Here is an 11791-nt window from a genome sequence, read left to right on the forward strand (position 1 = left end):
GTTGGATTCAACAGATCAGATCGAGTGTTGGAGAAAGTCATTCCAAATGAATGTCAATCTGTTGTTGTGAAATAGACATTTGAAAGTACAGAATAAATATTAAGAAAAGAATGAAACTTTTGAGCTTTGGCTGACATATGGGATTTAAGAAGCAGGGAAGAAAGGGAAAAAAAAGTTGAACACATGGGTTTGAGCCAGATCATTGAGAAAATAATACATTGTTAATAATTGTAGCTATTGTGCTCAATATTAAGGGAAAATCATTACAGTATTTTTAAATAAGTAATCTGATTTCTACCTATTTGGTGAAAGATTCTTTGAAGACAGACCAGTTAACAGCTTATTAGAAGGATATTCCTATAGTCCAAGGAAAGTCCAACTTAGGCAGTGACAATTGAGATAAAAGGAAGGGGAATCTTCTTTGGAAGGATTGAGGTTCCTCCCTGTCTCTCCATGGCTTGGTAGCTTATTTCCTTTCATCACTAATTTCCATGAAATGGAATATTCACCACTTTTGAGATCCTTTACTTGAGAAAAGTATGGAGATGCACAGATGTTGTATTTCTGTATTAAAATGTAGGTTTCCATAAAAACATGCGTTTGGAAATATTTATACTGCTTAAGTCTTAATACAACTGTAAAAAACAGGTACTATTCTTAATGTTTTAAGAATTAACAGTCTGAAGAAGAGAATCATCAAATAAATTGGCCAAAGTCAGGCAGTATTTGAAGGGGCTACTTTGTCACCGCAAATGATTTGATTTTATAAAACACTTCCTTTGTCTAGAAACACATGTGCACACATTCTTGCACACTTGCATGCACTCACGCACGCACACACACACACACACACACACACACACACTCTCAAATGGCCTCTACAGCTCAGTTTCTATACATACAGCTTTACTAATTTTTTACAAGTTAAAAAATGTAACACTTATGTAACATTTTTCCTAATACATTATGTATTTTATTATTTCATTTGTTTCAAACTTAAAACAGGCATTATTATCTCAATAGTATTTTAGTCTGTATCAAAATATAATTAATATTGCACATGATATGTCAATGCTCTATACACTTCATAAATCATAGCAAAAGACTGAAAGAGTTTGAAATATCTCAACAGACAAGTCACAAAGAAGTCAAAGCTACAACCTGAAAGGAATTATGGTTTCTTGAGCTACAATATCAAATTCGTTACTCTGTGAACTATGAAATGATACAATATTCTAGAATAATGAATTAGACACACATCTCTTTTTGGAACCCACATACAAAGCAAATTTGGGCATTGACCTCCAATGAAAGTAAATTTTAAGTATAGAAAAAGAAATTAGATATGAAAAAGTATTATATATACACATGTAATTTGATGGTGGTGCTTACATGTTGTATAAAGCAAATATTCTTACTTAGAAATATCTATTTCTATGGAGCTCATCATTTGCTCAAAAGGGTGTATTCATTTGTTCATAATAGGTAATTTGCAGCTGAAATGACTCTATTTAGGAAGTGGTTTTCTGAGAAAAAATATCCACATTTTGAAGGCCCTTTAAAATTGCAAACTCAGGGCTGAAAGCTGAGAATATGATTAGATTTTCGTGTGGAAAATAGAGAATATTCTGAGGAACAGCACACAAACATGCAATTAGTCAAATATAGTACTTTATATTTGACACCAAATATTTTCAAAAATATTCTTAATATAAATTCTTAATTATCGGCATGAGCATCATAAAGTTGTTGCTACAAAATATTCCTAAAGAAGAATTGAAGAGCTATATTTAAATTTATGTCTTTTGCATCAGTTTTCAGATATGTAATTTTTCCACATCCTAGAAACTACTGTAGGTGGTGTTAATACACACAGTGCTCTAGTGATACTGAATGGCTGAACTGTAAGGTTTTTAATTTTTTTGGCTACGAAGTAGTTACTTTTAAACATTTTAAAATCATATTTAATTTTAAATTGTAAAAAAAATTAAATCCTACATTTTGAGATCCCAAGCATGAAGAGTTAAAACTCAGCTCCAAGAGATACCAGGTTTGGTAGTGTACACATAATTCTAGCAATTTGGGGGGCTAAAGCAGGAGCATTTCAAATTTAAGGCCATCCTTAGTAATTTAGCGATAGCATGTATCAAAATAAAAAATTTAAAAAGGGCTACATACATAGCTTTTATGGAAAAATCTGGACAAAATTATTAATTATTAGTTCCTGAGTTATAGAGATTTGCTTATAATAGTCAATAACTTTTTTTTTGTACTGAGGATTGAATTGAGGTTTGCTTTACCACTGAACTACATCCCCAGATCTTTTTGATTTCTATTTTGAGGCAGGACCTCACTAAGTTGCCGAAGCTGGCCTCAAGGTTGTGCTTCCTCCGGCCTCAGTTTCTAGAGTATCTCTTATTACACACCCAGCCTATTTCTAGTTCATATTTCTTAAGAACAAGAAACAGTGGTAGAGTCCATCCAAATACAAACAATTAAAACAATAACTGTGAGCTAAGTCCTTTTTTATATCACTCTTCTTCAGGATGAAACTATCTGCTTCATGTAAACTTGGTGAAGAAGTTGAGGGAAAAAATGATTAATAATAGGGTTTTAAGTGAAATAAGAAAGAATACTGTCTTTTAAACTTCCCCTTGTTAAAATGATTACTGCTTACAATATATTTTTCATCTATTATTTTACTTGAATTAGACATTTAAAAATATATATTTTGTTTCTATAACCAGAATGAATAATCTCCATGAACTCAGGGTATACATTGAGTTAGCAGTATTTCACTTTTTCAGTGAATTCCTTGAAGCCTCACAGTAAGTTCAAGTTTTCTGTTCGAGGCAATTCTGAAATAACCCAACAAAACAGGAAGGGGAATGCAGGTCCCAGGTCTAAAGCTACAGGGTTGAGCCCTCAAGTCTGATCTGTCTACCCACATCCCTTTTCCTGCCACTGGGCATCATTGTGGAGACCCAGCCCTGCTCCAGGGGTGCAGAGGAGCTTCCTCTGCTACCTTATCTGAGAAGATATGCATAAAACTCCAGTATTTTCAGAAAGAAAATGTTCCCTTCTTTTAGCTCTAAATTTAGCCTACATTCTTATAGAAAATGCCCAAAGTAAGAGCTTTGATATGATGTATTTTTAGGTTCCATAATGCAAACACTAAGTGATTTCCTTGCTTTCTTCTCCTAGAATCCATCTAAAAGAGAAGAGAGAACTGATACTTGTTCTCCCACCCTGCAAAAGTCAACTCAAATTGGATAAAAGACCTAACAATAAAACTAGAATCTTTGCATATTGGGGGAGCATTTCAACATACAGTCACAGTCAAGGATTTCCTGAATAGAACCCCTGTAGCTCAGAGAATAAGAACTAGAATCAACAAACAGGATAGCATCGAATTAAAAAGCCTCTGCACTGCAAGGGAAACAATTAACAGAGCGAAGAGACAACCCAGAGAATGGGAGAAAATCTTTTGCCAGCTACTCCTCTAACAGAGGGCTAACAGCAAATATACAAAGAACGAAACTAAGTTAATATTAAAAAACAAATAACCAAATCAATACATGGTTACATAAATGGAAAAGACAACCTTTTTTCCCCCTATTTGTTCCCTGTACCTTCCACATATAAGAGAAAACATAATAATTCCTTTCTAAGTCTTGACTTATTAAGCTCAAAATTATATGGTCTCCAGTTCCATTTATTTTCTTATGAATGACATAATTTCATTTTCTTTATGGTTAATAAAACTCCCATGTATATAGACCAACTTTTCATTTCCATTCATCTATCTAAGGACCTAGGTTAGTTCCATAACTTGGCCTTGTGAGTTGTTCTGTGATAAACATGGATATGAAAGAATCTAAATTTGCTGACTTTAATCCTTGTGGTAAACAACTAGAAGTATTGCTTGATTACATGGTAGCTCTATTTTCAGCTTTTTAAGGACCTTCCATATTGATATCCATAATGGCTGTGCTAACTTATATTCCAACCAATAGTATGTAAGAGTTACTTTTTCCCCTACGTTCTCACCAGCATTTACTGTTGTTTGTATTCTTGATGGTTACCATTCCAGCTGGACTCAGGTGGAATATCTTTATAGTTTTGATGCTGCATTTCCCTGGTGACTAAAGGTATTGAACATTTTTCATATAGTTGTTGGCCATTTGTACTTCCTGAAAATTTATGTTCAGTTCATTTTCTCCTTTATTGATTGGGTTGTTTTATTACCGTTAAGGTTTTTGTTGTTGTTGTTGTTGTTTAGTTTTTTTACATTCTGGACATTAATCCTCTGTCAAAGAGGTAACTGGCATAGATTTTTTTCCCCATTCTGTTGATCTTTTCTTTATTATGTTAATTGTTTCCTGTGCTATGCAAAAGCTTTTTTAAAAATCGATACCATTTAATTTATTGAGGCTTGCTATTATTTCTTGAGGTATTATCATTCTGCTCAGGAAAAGATTTTTAATTTGAGGTCCTGCTGTTTATTTTTCTTCTGTTGACTGTGCTTTTGATATGATATACAAAAAAAAAATTGACAAGATTGAGGCCAAGGAGTTTGTTCCTTATATGTTCTGTTAGAATTTTCAAGGTTCCAGAATTTACATTTGTCTTTAATTCACCTTGAATTTTTGCTTATAGTATAAGAGAAGATTATCATTTTAACAGGGTTAATTTTCCCAGTTCACGAACTTGAGATATCTTTGTGTGCTCTACAATTTCCTTTATCAATGTTATACTCATCAATGTAAAGATTTTTCTCCATTTTAACTTTATTCCTAAGTACTTTTTTGTCTTTGTCCATTTTTATTTTAATATTATTATTAAATTTTTATTGGTTCTTTTTATTTTTATATAAAATAGGATTCATTATGACATAATTATAAAAGCATGAAATATATAATTTGTTCTAATTCATTCCCCAGTACTTCCTTTTGTTTTAATTGATTTTATTTTTTTAAATACATAACAGTGGAATGTATTACAATTCTTATTTCACATACAGCACAATTGTTCATATCTCTGTTTGTATATAAATTAGGTGGACACCCAATTCGTGTTTTCATACATGTACTTTGGATAATTATATCCATCATATTCCACCATCCTTGCTAATCCCCTGCCTTCTCCTTTTCTCTCCCTCCCCTCTTCCCTATCTAGAATTCATCTATTCCTCCCATGTTCCCCCTCCCTATGCCACTATGAGTCATCCTCTTTATATCAGAGAAAACATTCAGCATTTGTTTTGGGGGATTGGCTATATTCACTTAACATTATCTTCTCCAGTGCCATCCATTTACCTGCAAATTCCGTGATTTTATTCTCTTTTATTGTTGAGTACAATTCCATTGTGTATATATACCACAATCTTTTTATCCATTCATCCACTGAAGGTCATCTAGGTTGGCTCCACAGTTTAGCTATTGTGAATTTTGCTGCTATAATTGATGTGGCTGTGTCCTTGAGGTATTCTGTTTTTAAGTCCTTTGGATATAGTATGAGGAGAGGGGATAGCTGGGTCAAATGGTGGTTCCATTCCTAGATTTTTAAGGAATCTCCATATTGGCTGTACCAATTTTGCAGTCCCACCAGCAATGTATGAATGTACCTTTTTCCCTGCATCCTCGCCAACACTTATTGTTGTTTGTCTTCATAATAACTGCCATTCTGACTGGAATGAGATGATATCTTAGAGTAGTTTTGATTTGCATTTCTCTAATTGCTAGAGATCATGAGCATTTTTTCATATATTTGTTGATTGATTGATTGTATATCCTCTTCTGAGAAGTGTCTGTTCAGGTCTTTGACCCATTTGTTGATTGGGTTATTTGTTTTTTCATTGCTTAGATTTTTGAGTTCTTTATATACCCTATAGACTAGTGCTCTATTTGATGTGTGAGGGGTAAAGATTTTCTCCCAGGATGTAGGCTCTCTGTTCACCTCACAGATTGTTTCTTTTGCTGAGAAAAACCTTTTTAGTTTGATTCCATCCCATTTATTGATTCTTGATTTTAATTCTTGCTCTATAGGAGTCCTATTAAGGAAGTTGGGGCCTAATCTCACATGATGGAGATTAGGGCCTACTTTTTTCTTCTATTAGACGCAGAGTCTCTGGTTTAATTCCCAGGTCCTCGATCCATTTTGAGTTGAGTTTTGTGCATGGTGAGAGATATGAGTTTAATTTAATTTTGTTGCATATGGATTTCCAATTTTCCCAGTACCATTTGTTGAAAATGCTATCTTTTCTTCTTGGCACCTTTGTCTAAAAGAAGATAATTGTGATTTTGTGGGTTAGTCACTGTATCCTCTATTCTTTACCATTGGTTTACCAGTCTTTTTTGGTGCCAATACCATGCTGTTTTTGTTACTATTGCTCAGTAGTATAGTTTATGGACTGGTTTAGGGATGCTATCTGCTTTATTCTTCCTGCTAAGGATTGCTTTAGCTATTCTGGATCTCTTATTTTTCCAGATGAATTTCATAATTGCATTTTCAATTTGTATGAGGAATGCCATCAAGATTTTGATCAGAATTGCATTAAATCTTCATAGTGCTTTTGGTAGCATGGTCATTTGATTGTATTAATTCTGCCTATCAAAGAGCAAGTTAGATGTTTTCATCTTTTGAAGTCTTATTTGATTTCTCTCTTTAGGGTTCTATAGTTTTCATTGTATAGATCTTTCACCTCTTTTGTTGATTCCCAAGTATCTTTTTTTTTGAGGTTATTGTGAATGGGGTAGTTTTCCTCATTTCCTTCTCACAGGGTTTGTCACTGATATACAGAAATGCCTTTGATTTATGGGTGTTTATTTTATAAACTGCTGCTTTGCTGAATTCATTTATAAGTTCTAGAAGCTTTCTGGTGGAGTTTTTTTGGGTCTTTTAGGTATAGAATCATTATCAACAAATATTGCTAATTTAAGATCTTTTCCTATATATATCCCTTTGATTTCTTTCATCTAATTGCTCTGGCAAGTATTTCAAGAACTATGTTGAATAGAAGTGATGAATGAGGGCATCCCTGTCTTGTTCCAGTTGTTAGAAAAAATGCCTTCAATTTTTCTTCATTTAGAATGATGTTGCCCTGAGGCTTCGCTTAGATAGCATTTGTAATATTGAGATATATTCCTGTTATTCCTAGTTTTTATAGTGTTTTGAACATAAAAGGGTGCTGTATTTTGTCAAATTCTTTTTCTGAATGTATTGAGATGATCATATGATTCTTATATTTAAGTCTATTGATGTGATGAATTATATTTATTAATTCAATATTCTATATGTTGAACAAAACTTGCATCCCTGGGATGAATCCCACTTAATTATGGTGCACAATCTTTTTTGATATGTTTTTGTATTCGATTTTCCAGAATTTTATTGAGAATTTTTGCATCTATGTTCATTAGAGTTATTGGTCTGACGTTTTCTTTCTTTGATGTGTCTATGCCTGGTTTGGGGATCAGGGTGCTATTGGCCTCATAGAATGAGTTTGGAATTACTGCCTCTTTTTCTATTTCCTCAAATAAATTGAAGAGCATTGTTATTAGTTCTTCTTTAAAAGTCTTGTAGAACTCAGGTGTTTGTCCATCCAGTCCTGGGCATCTCTTGGTTGGTAAGCTTTTGATGGCTTCTTCTATTTCCTCACTTGATATTGGTCTGTTTAAATTGAGTATATCTTCCTGACTCGATCTGGGCAAATCGTATGACTTCAGAAATTTGTCAATGTCTTCAATTTTTTGGAGTATAAGATTTCAAAATAATTTCTAATTATCCTCTGTATTTCTGTAGTGTCTGTTGTGATATTACTTTTTCTATCATGTATGCTGGTAATTTGAGTTCTCTCTCTCTTCTTTTTGTTAGCGTGGCCCAGGGTCTGTCAATTTTATTTATTTTTTCAAAGAACCAACTTTTTTAATCAATTTTTTCAATTATTTCTTTTGTTTCTATCTCATTGATTTCAGCTCTAATTTTAATGATTTCTTGCCTTCTACTGCTTTTGTTGCTGGTTTGTTCTTCTTTTTCTAGGGCTTTGAGATATAGTGTGAGGTCATTTATTTGTTGACTTTTTATTCTTTTAAGGCATGAACTCCATGCAATGAATTTTCCTCTTAGTATTGCTTTCATAGTGTCTCAGAGATTTTGATATGTTGTGTCTATGTTCTCATTTACCTCTAGAAATATTTAAATCTCCTCCTTGATGTCTTCTGTGACCCATTGTTCATTCAGTAGCTTATTTTTTAGTCTCCAGGTGATGGAGAAATTTTTATTTTTTTATTTTGTCATTAATTTCCAATTTCATTCCATTATGTTCTGATAAAATGCATGGTAGTATCTCTACTTTTTTTATTTGCTTAGAGTTGCTTAATGGCAAAATATATGGTCTATTTTACAGAAGGATCCATATGCTGCTGAGAAGAAAGTGTATCTGCTTGATGCAGGTTGAAATATTCTATATATGTAAGTTAAGACTAAGTTATTGATTGTGTTATTGAGTTCTATAGTTTATTCAACTTTCATTTGGAAGATCTATCCAGTGGTGAGAGAGGTGTGTTAAAGTCATCCAAGATTATTGTGTTGTGTTCAATTTTACTCTTGAACATGAGAAGAGTTTATTTGATGAACATAGCTGCACCATTGTTTGGGGCATATATATTTATGATTGTTATGTCTTGTTGGTGTATGGTTTACTTGAGCAGTATGCAAAGTCCATCTTTATCCCTTTTGATTAACTTTGGCTTTAAGTCTACTTTATTTGAGATGAGTATGGAAACCCCTGCTTGCATTTGCAGTTCATGTGAGTGGTATGATTTTTCCCAACATTTCACCTTCAGTCTGTGTATGTCTTTTTCTATCAGATGAGTCTCCTGAACACAGCATATTTTGGGGTCTTTTTTAAATCCAATCTGCTAGCCTATATCTTTTTATTGGTGTGTTTAAGACATTAACATTTAGGTTACTATTGAGACAAGGTTTGTATTTCCAGCCATATTTGTTTATTTTTGTTATTTTACTTGAATTGGTTTTCCTCTTTGATTAGTTTTTACTTTAGTGTACTACCTCCCTCTGCTAATTTTCATTGCTGTTTTTCATTTCCTCTTCATGAAATATTTTGGAAGGATGTTTTATAGTGCTGGTTTCCTAGCTATAAATTCTTTTAACTTTTGTTTATCGTGGAAGGTTTTTATTTCATCTTCAAATCTAAAGCTTAATTTTGCTGGATACAAGATTCTTGGTTGGCACCCGTTATCTTTCAGCACTTGATATATGTTGTTCCAGGATTTTCTAGCTTTCAGAGTCTGTTTTGAAAAATCTGCCATTATCCTAATTGGTTTTCCCTTATATGTAATCGGATTCCTTTCTCTTGTGGCTTTTAAAATTCTCTCCTTATTCTGTATGTTGGGCATTTTCATTATAATGTGACTGGGTGTGGGTATGTTTTGATTTTGTACATTCAGCATCCTGTAGGCTTCTTGAATTTGGATTTCCAAATCATTCTTCATGTTTTCCTGATATTATTTCATTGAATATATTGTTCATTTCTTTGTTTTGGACCTCTATGCCTTCTTCTATCCCAATAACTCTTAAATTTGGTCTTTTTATTCTATCCATATTTCTTGAATGTTCTGCTCGTGGTTTTTTATCATTTTTGCTATATGGCCTATGTTCATTTCAAGATGATTTACTTTATCTTTATTGTCTAATGTCCTATCTTTTTAGTGGTGTACTCTGTTGGTGATGCTTTGAGTTTTTTATTTTGTTTTTTCTTTCTTTCATTTCAAGGATTTCTGTTTGGGTTTTTGTATAACCTCTATCTCCCTGTTGAGGTGATCTTTTGCTTCATGGATTTGTTTATGTAGCTCATTGTCGAAGTGATCTTTCATTGCCTGTGTTTGTTCTCTTATGTCTTCTTTGTGATCCCAAAACATTTAAGCCATGTATATCCTGAAATCTTTCTCTGTCATTTTTTCTGCTATAGCTGCCAATGCTTCTAATGATGTGTTGTTTTGATTTGCTTGTGGTACTTTATTCCCTTATATTTTCATGTTGCTCATGTGTCTTCCTTTCTAGCTCTGTGGATCTGGTGTTTTATTGTTTTACCCTATAGATTTATACAGCTCTTATAGGGTTCCAAGATCTCTCCTTTGTGGGGAAGGACAATGTTAACAGATCCCAATATCAACAATACATCACCTATAAACAAATTGTTGTTGTTAAGACATTTAGAGTTTAGTCTTAATGTCCAGAAATGTTGGATTCTATTATTATTTAAAATATAATCAGTGGTTTCATAAAATTGTTCACAGTTTCTGCCAGTGGACAATGAACTGGGGGTCAGGTGTAGGACAATATGTTGAGGGGAGAAGATGTGAGGGTATATAGTTAATATATCTTAGGATATATGAAGGACGAATCTAGTGAAGAGGGTTAGTAGCAGGAGAATACATAGAAGGTAATTTGGGGTAGACAATTATGTGGGAAGACAGTGCAGTACATAAAACAAACACATATATGGTTTTAGAAAAATACAGGATGTTAAAATAGTATAATTTGGAGGGTGAAGGAAGAAGAAAGAGAAAAAAGGAAAGAAAGAAAGAAAAAAAAGAGAAGAAAAAGAAAGAAAACAAAAAAGGGCTTATGCAATTTCTCTACATTATATTATTCAGGTGACTCAGTCCTCAAAGTCCTATTTCATTCAAAGTTTCATACATATGTTGGGGATGTGATGGCCAGAGGATAGAAGGGTAGAAGAAAAAGAAGAAGTAGAAAAAAGACTCTTAGAAATCCATTTCTTTCTCTTCTCACTCAGTAGGTGGGGTTGGCCCATTCAGTAGGTGTCTCTGCCCTCAGGATGGTGTAGGCAACCAGGGTGTGAAGACTGGACCTGGTGTGGAGTATCTGGAATCAGGGAGTGCCTCCCACCAGTCCCAGCAGGGAAATAGTGCCTCACAGATTTTTTTTTGTTGTTGTTTTTGTTTTGTTTTTGTGACCACTCATCTGGCTTGAGCCACGGGTAATATCTCCCTCTATTGCCTGGAGATTTCCCAAATCTTGATCTCTCTGTTATGCTCTAGACTTTAGTCCCCTCCCCTCTCTTATTTATCAGGTCCCAATTGCGGGACCTCTCACTTCCAGGCTAACACCAGGTAGGCGGTGCCCTGTTCACACTGCACTCCTGTCCAACTGAGAGCTGTTCCTGTGTTGGGTGGTCACTGTGCCAAGTTAATGCCATTGGGGAAGGGGGAGGAATTGGAAATAAGTTACCTGGTCAAATGGTGATTTGATCTGATAGCCACGCCCACCACAAAATGTCAAGGAAGTTTTCCCAAGATGGAGTCGGTCTGCTTCTAGAGCCTGGGTGTCTGATGATGTGGAGGGAGCTGGGTGATGGCTTTGTGCTGTGGGTAGGTAGTTGCGAGTGACCTGTGTGGGAGCAGAGCACAGTCTGGAGTTCTGCAGAGCTGTCCATAGGTGTTTCTGCAAAGCTGCTTGGGAGCCATGCATGAGCTAGAACTGCGGGCTTTGGGTTCGGAGTCCAGAGACTACTCAAGCTCAGAGACTCTGATTTCTGCACGGGTGGTTACAGTGTTGGTGATTTCTGCAAAAATACACCAGCCCCTGGAGATCCAATCTGGGAGCTGCCCCCACCTAATATGGTGAGATTGTTGAGCCAAGATGGCAATGGTCTGTTTTCAGCACCCGAGTGTCTGGTGAGGAGGGGGAGCCAGGCAATGGTGTTGGACTATGGGTAGGTAGCAGCTGAGTGACCTGTGTGGGA

General features: G+C 34.6%; 1 protein-coding gene across 1 annotated transcript in view; it reads right to left on the reverse strand.

Moving 5' to 3' along the window:
- The window catches only part of LOC143385940 (integrin beta-6-like), a 49702-nt gene extending 38185 nt beyond the window's left edge, over positions 1-11517 (reverse strand). The window contains 1 exon segment of the mRNA XM_076841375.1: positions 11278-11517. Within this exon segment, the coding sequence (XP_076697490.1) occupies positions 11278-11517 (240 nt within the window).
- Positions 11518-11791: the final 274 nt, after the last annotated feature.

This window comes from Callospermophilus lateralis (assembly GCF_048772815.1).
Source record: "Callospermophilus lateralis isolate mCalLat2 chromosome 11 unlocalized genomic scaffold, mCalLat2.hap1 SUPER_11_unloc_1, whole genome shotgun sequence".
NCBI classification, from domain to species: domain Eukaryota; kingdom Metazoa; phylum Chordata; class Mammalia; order Rodentia; family Sciuridae; genus Callospermophilus; species Callospermophilus lateralis.